The 6,147-nt window shown below is 34.4% G+C and overlaps 1 protein-coding gene across 1 annotated transcript; it reads right to left on the bottom strand.

Annotated features, from left to right (window-relative positions):
• Positions 1–3,505: 3,505 nt before the first annotated feature.
• LOC111896628 (uncharacterized) lies at positions 3,506–5,786 on the bottom strand. Its single transcript, XM_023892603.1, has 4 exons — positions 4,928–5,786; positions 4,815–4,876; positions 4,545–4,730; positions 3,506–4,495 (listed from the first exon to the last, which is right to left on the bottom strand). The coding sequence occupies exons 1-4, from the start codon at positions 5,784–5,786 to the stop codon at positions 3,506–3,508; spliced, it is 2,097 nt and encodes a 698-aa protein (XP_023748371.1).
• Between the last annotated feature and the right edge of the window lie 361 nt (positions 5,787–6,147).

Raw genomic sequence — 6,147 nt, 5'->3', positions numbered from 1 at the left:
GCATTTTGAGATTGTTCCCAATGTTGACCCTAATGAGTCTATTTGTTTCTACTGCCAATTGAGGGGACATTGGAAGCGAAGCTACCCGAAATACCTGGAAGATCTTGAAGATGGAAAAGTCAATTTGTATGAGTCTACTTCAGGTACATCCATTATCTAACTCCATAAGTTCCTATTCTTAGACTCTTAATACATGATGTGATGATCGCATTTTGATGGTATTTTAGGATCTAAAATAAAGAAGGAAGCTTAATTAAAGTAAGCTAAATCTTATCGTGAGAGATGCACTTTTGCCACATGGTTCGATGGTCAGAATTTGGAGCTACTACTAGGGAGTTAGGATAAGTTAATAGATTGTTGTTACTTTTCGAAGATTTCTAAAAACATAGTTTTTCAATTTATGAATTGTAAAGGACAAGTTCCAAACTTCTTTTTATCAATAAAAGGAAGTTTTGTTACCCTTATTTTATATTTCCTTGCAATGGCATTAATGAAAGTATTGATTATGTTTCTAATAATAGCAATATTAATATTGGATATTGATTCTTTTAGAACATGCTTGTGGTACCATCATAATTGACCAAGCAAAAAGAAATTTCATCACCAAGTCTCAAATAAATAGAAACTTGGAGTCATAAAATTTGGATTCCATGACGCATGAGAATATTGTTCATTGAAAAATTATGATTAATTCATTGTTCACATGTTTATGTGAGGCAAGTGAAGGACTAATGGATCTAGTACATGTTGATATGGAATCAATAGATCCACCACAAGGGACGATAACTCTATTCGTCATGATTTATTGATGCTTCCGTAAATATGATTTTGTTTATAAGATTAAGTGGAATTCTGATACTTTTGAAAATGGTTCAATGAGTAGCAGAACAAATTATAAATCTGTTAGGCAGAAAGATAAAAGATTCTCCAATCTAAAAGGAAAGGAGAATACTTTAGTATAATGTTGTATAATCATCTCAGTAATTATGGAATTGTATCACAATTAACTCCTCCATGAACATCTTAGTGCAATTCTATGACTAAAAAGATGAATCAAACATTGTTGGAAATGGTTTGATAGTAGATGAGTCATGTTTCATTCCTAAATAAAGTTTCGATCCATGATCTAGTAACTATAAATCATATCTTGAAACTCATTTCAAACTAAGAAGGTTGATAACACCTCATAAAATGTGGAGTAAGAATGCTTTCCTTACTCTAGCACATTTAGAATTGGAGTTGTGATGTTTTTCATTAATCAAGAAACAAAAGATAAACTTAGTCTAATCCTATGAAGTGTTTTCTTGTCGAGAATCCACATGAACTTTTGAATATTTGTTTTATCTCGTCAATGAATGTTCCTCAAGAGAAAAATCATATGTCAAGAAGCCAGTGGGAGTGATGTTGATCTCGATCTTGTAAGAGTCAACCGACAATGATCCTTTTAGTTATCACTAGCATGCGACCTGAGATTGATAACCTATTGTGTTTAATTAAAATATTCTTATTTTTGTGCACTTCCAATTGAGTTGGTAATGCTTATGAGTTCCATGTTCTTCATTTAACTGCAAAAGCAAAGCACGTTGGTCAGTGAAAGTACACTGATCAATATGGGTGAGTTGTTAACAACATGGAAGTGAAGGTAGGCCCTTGAGCTTCCAGAAGGCAAGAAATTTAAAAAATAACGAAGTTCAGTCCATGAACGAAAAATGAATTTGGGTTTGGCTTGTCCTAAACCTTGTCTTATTGATTGTAGGTTGGAAATGATAGATTCACATGGATAGGAACGTATGCACCTTCAAATCTAAGTAGCAAAACGTTTCGCTCTAATTCATGAATATGGTTATGAGGAAATACTTTCGTTGATAGATTTTAAAGATCTGATAAAGATCAATATGGATATTAGTTGTGTTAGTTGCATTATCAATTTCACAATATAATTATGGCATCCTTCTTCATATTTTGAATTGTAAAGAATGTCAAGGAATTGGTTGAACTTTCAAGATACATATTCATCAGTCTTGAAGGGTTTAAACACACACAGACATACACACACATTATCCAACTAACGTTTATAAGCTTAAGAATTCTAGTTGGAGACTTATCAAAGCATCGCGTAACAAAAATCTGCACTTCTGTAAGAAAATCAAAGGGTATTGATTTCTGGGGATATGTCAAAATTAGTGGAAATATTATGGCAAGAGATTGAACAAATATTAAATTTTTATGTAGGACATAATGAAGAGTCTCATATGCTTCAGATATAAGATCGATCGTATATGCTATAGTATTCACCTATTCTAATTTTTCCAAATTCCTTAAGCATTGTGAGAAAGGATTAGAATTTGTGCGAATAAAGTTGCTAAACAACTGTCAAGAACATTTTAACGTTTTACCAAAGATTGGTTGCTTGTGGACAGTTAGAAGTATGATATTATTTAGGACAGACCATAGTGACACGTTTTCGATTAATATGATTCTTTGTCATAATTGATGGTCATATGGGAATATGGAAATGTTTCCATAATGGGAGATGCTTGTAGAATCTACATGTTAGTTGAAAACTTTAATGAAAGAGAAGTGTTCAATGAGTGTACCTTGAATTCGAGGCTTCATAACCATGAAATTGTTTCTAGTAACAAGTTACAGTGGAATATTTTGTAGTATCGAATGCTCCGTCTCTGTGACTTTAGAACCTCGGCATCACAGAAGAGTGTATGTAAAGTTGTAATTCCACTACATCTTGGATAGTTATAAGAATTCTGAATTGTGAAATGAGCATCATTGGAGTAATATCCAGTTGATCTGTTTACAAAGAAAGGACCATTGAAAGGCATAGTATGCTTGTTTATAACATGACATGATTGATGTTATTTAATTCAAGTGGTTAGTTGATTGCTCGAAACATTATATAATGAATAAATTCGTATTTGTTATGGTGATTAAATAATAGAGATTTATTTATGTTCAATGGGTATGATACCATAGTTAATTAATTTATTATTGTGTTGCACGTTGTATGTTTACTTCCCTGAGTAATTTAAATATTATTCAAAATCCCATAGTCGTTCATACTTTTAGAAGTAAGTAGTGAATTAAGACTGTCATGAATAGTTTGTAGATTGTCTATAAGGATTGGAAATTGCAAATAAGTTTATATGTAACAACTAAAAAGTTTTGTTATGTCAGGTAATGATCATAAGATGTGTAAACTTGTCAAATCATTGTATAGGATGAAATAAGCACCCAAACAATGACATCTAATGTTTAATGAGGTTATTTGCATGTATTTAGTTCGGGGTCTTGTTTTTCTTTTCATACATCATTCAACATGGGATTAAAACAAATCAATAAGTATCCAAGGAAATCACAGGACTCCTAAACAAACAAACAAACAAACAAACAAAGGAAAGAAAATAAACAATGACATAATCTACTATTTAATAAATCATAATTACTACACATTTATATCAAAACTTGGTTACTTGAAGAACAAAAATAGTTTCTAAGGAAAGGGGAGCTTTAAGTAAGCATGCCACTTTTCAATAAACACCAATTCGTCATGATTCAAGGTTGGAAGTTCGCGATCTTGCATGGTGTTGATTATCTGTGTAGTCTCTCCAAGAAGTTGGGCTGCAGCTTGGACACTTGCCTCCCTTTTCTCTATGACACTTGTGTGGCATTTCATTGCAATGACATGGGGTAGGTTGGTGAGACAAGCAGCCAATATGTCAGCGATCATTGATGATAATTTCCCAAATAATTCCTCCTGGCTAAGCTGGTTAATGAGGTTAGCATCATAGGAAAGCATGATCGTTTCGGTGATACGATACATTGAATTTGCAGAAATAGACCTGAATTTGGATTTATCATTTCGGCCTCCAATATCTGTACTTCCCACCTCAGTGACAATGCTTTTTGCTGTATCGCTCAACCATCGAAGAATCCCTATAGTTGTAATTGCTTGAGGAGTAGGTTTTTGCAGCCTGTTTCCTAACCATTTGTGGTAGATTTCAACTTCTACCCACAAAGTTTTAGCTGCCCTTTGAATAACTACATGATCGTCAGTAGCATTGGTGCTTTCTTCCACAAGTGTGACATACAAAAGACCTTCACTCACACCACTCAACAAGCTATCAAATGTGTTCCTTTGAATGTTAGTAAGAGACATGGCAATGGCTGTCAGAGTTACCAATGGTAAGCTCCAACAACTGAGATATTCTTCTGAAAGTAAAGACTTAACATGATGGTTGTCAAGCTGTTTAACTCCTTCAAAACCTTGAGATTCTGCTAGAAGGTTCATAAGATTCTTTGGTTGCTGCTTTTCAGCCTTTTTGATCAAGTCGTTCACAGACTTTAAAATGCCTTTCAATGCTCTTTCAGGAAATTCCATTTGGTCTTGAAGTTGCAACACATATCGGCTAAGATCTTCATCTGTTCCTATTTCATCAGGTTTATGTGCCAACACAATACCCAAGTAGGTGCTAAAGGTGGCCTTTAACCACTTCCAACAATGGAAAAAAGACAGTACACATATGGCTAACAAAAGTGGTATCACTGTTGTCATCTTGCATGCTACAACAACTATCTTCTGAAATCCTATACAAATGCAGAGAATTAGGCTTTTCAAGTTCTGGATAAGAATCTTGCAGTCTACGAGAAGGGAGTGGTATGCTACTCTGTTTCCAATCAGATAACTTCTGAATCCAGTAGATCTCTACTTTAAACACCTTGATATGATTCAAAAACCATTTTACAGACAACTTAAAGCTTAAGGATGCAAAACATCTAGATATTGGGGCAATAGTACCCACCATGGTTCCGATAAATTGTATTATAAGAATCACCATCATCGACCACTTGTAATCCGAATTACCTATATTTTCATATCGAAAAGTTTGAATCATATTTAGTATGTTTATGATACTGCTTATAGCACATATTACCGCAGAAGCAGTGGTTGTAGCAGAGCAAGCTGCCATGAACTGTGGGTTGCCTGTTGTTGCCATGATCGAGTAGTTGCTCACATGCTCTTTTAGTTTCTCAATAGTTAATCTTCCTGGTTGTTGCAGCACTTGACCCTTTAAAGTCGCTTGGTATTTCGATTCTAAAATCTGTTTCGACGTTAGAATTGCTAAAGAGGTACATGCATATAACACAAGCAACAAGGGTAACACACCCACGTAAATAAATCCTACCAACACATAGTCTTGTGTTGCAGATAAGAACACTGGTTCAATTTCTGCATAATGAACATTCCCTCCCGATGCAAATTCATCTTTTTGATGGGAGAAAACTTCCGTGCTTATTTGAATGCAAACATTGACAACCAAGGTGATTACCAAAACACCCAAAGCTATGATGTTTGAGACAAGTTCCTTGCTGTTCATGGTTGCTAGAGAAGGCAGAAGATTAGCCATCATGGTGCACATAAATGCCAGGCTTCCAAGCTTTGCAGCCTGCGTTTGGTTAGTTAAATCCATGGGTAGCTTAATTGCAACAGCTATCACTGTAAGAGAAGCAGCGTTCAGAGTGAAATATTTACAGGGAAACCATAGTTTTCTGTTCCTCAGGCCATGTAATAAATCAGCCACCATTGCAAGGAGGCAAAACAAAGACGCTAATGCGATATACATCCCTATCGACCTCATAGGTTGACTGAACCTGTTTTGCCAATATGACTGGTATACTAAGGTCCTCAATGAAGATAAGTATTTTTTAGTTGTACCATTGTTGCAAGATGACAATTGGTCCCAAAACTGTTGGCGCAGTATATCCGTATCCATGATTTTGTTTCTTCAGTGGAAAGGAAATGGTGGTATGCGTAGGGGGTGAAGCAAGGAGATGCCAAACGTATAAGAGTAGGTTTTGACTTGAGAAACAAATAAAACTGAGATATGTTTAGTCACTAGCTTAATAAAATAAATTTTGATTTTTATAATCTATCACTTAAACCTACCCATGAAACTTCCATATCAATATCATTGCAGAAAAGACTTTTGAAAACTGAGTCGTCAAACAACATGAACAGGAGAAAAGACCCATTTGAGTTTCATTTTTATTAAAATATACAAAAGAAAATAGTAAATATATTGCTTATTGCTATAAAGAAAATATATTTTTTGGAAACGTTTACGAACAATAACA

Source organism: Lactuca sativa, chromosome 6 (assembly GCF_002870075.4).
Source record: "Lactuca sativa cultivar Salinas chromosome 6, Lsat_Salinas_v11, whole genome shotgun sequence".
Lineage (NCBI taxonomy): Eukaryota > Viridiplantae > Streptophyta > Magnoliopsida > Asterales > Asteraceae > Lactuca > Lactuca sativa.
Note: the sequence above shows the minus strand (reverse complement) of the source record. Positions and strands in the feature narration are given on the sequence as shown.

What these genes read in the sequence shown, in the direction of transcription:
- LOC111896628 (XM_023892603.1), bottom strand. Translation starts at nt 5,786, where the DNA reads ATGGATACGGATATACTGCGCCAACAGTTTTGGGACCAATTGTCATCT. An exon ending in TACAATTTATCGGAACCATG is followed by an intron (nt 4,731 to 4,814) that starts GTGGGTACTATT and finishes AATCATATCAAG; the next exon opens with GTGTTTAAAGTAGAGATCTA. An exon ending in ACAACAGTGATACCACTTTT is followed by an intron (nt 4,496 to 4,544) that starts GTTAGCCATATG and finishes AAGTGGTTAAAG; the next exon opens with GCCACCTTTAGCACCTACTT.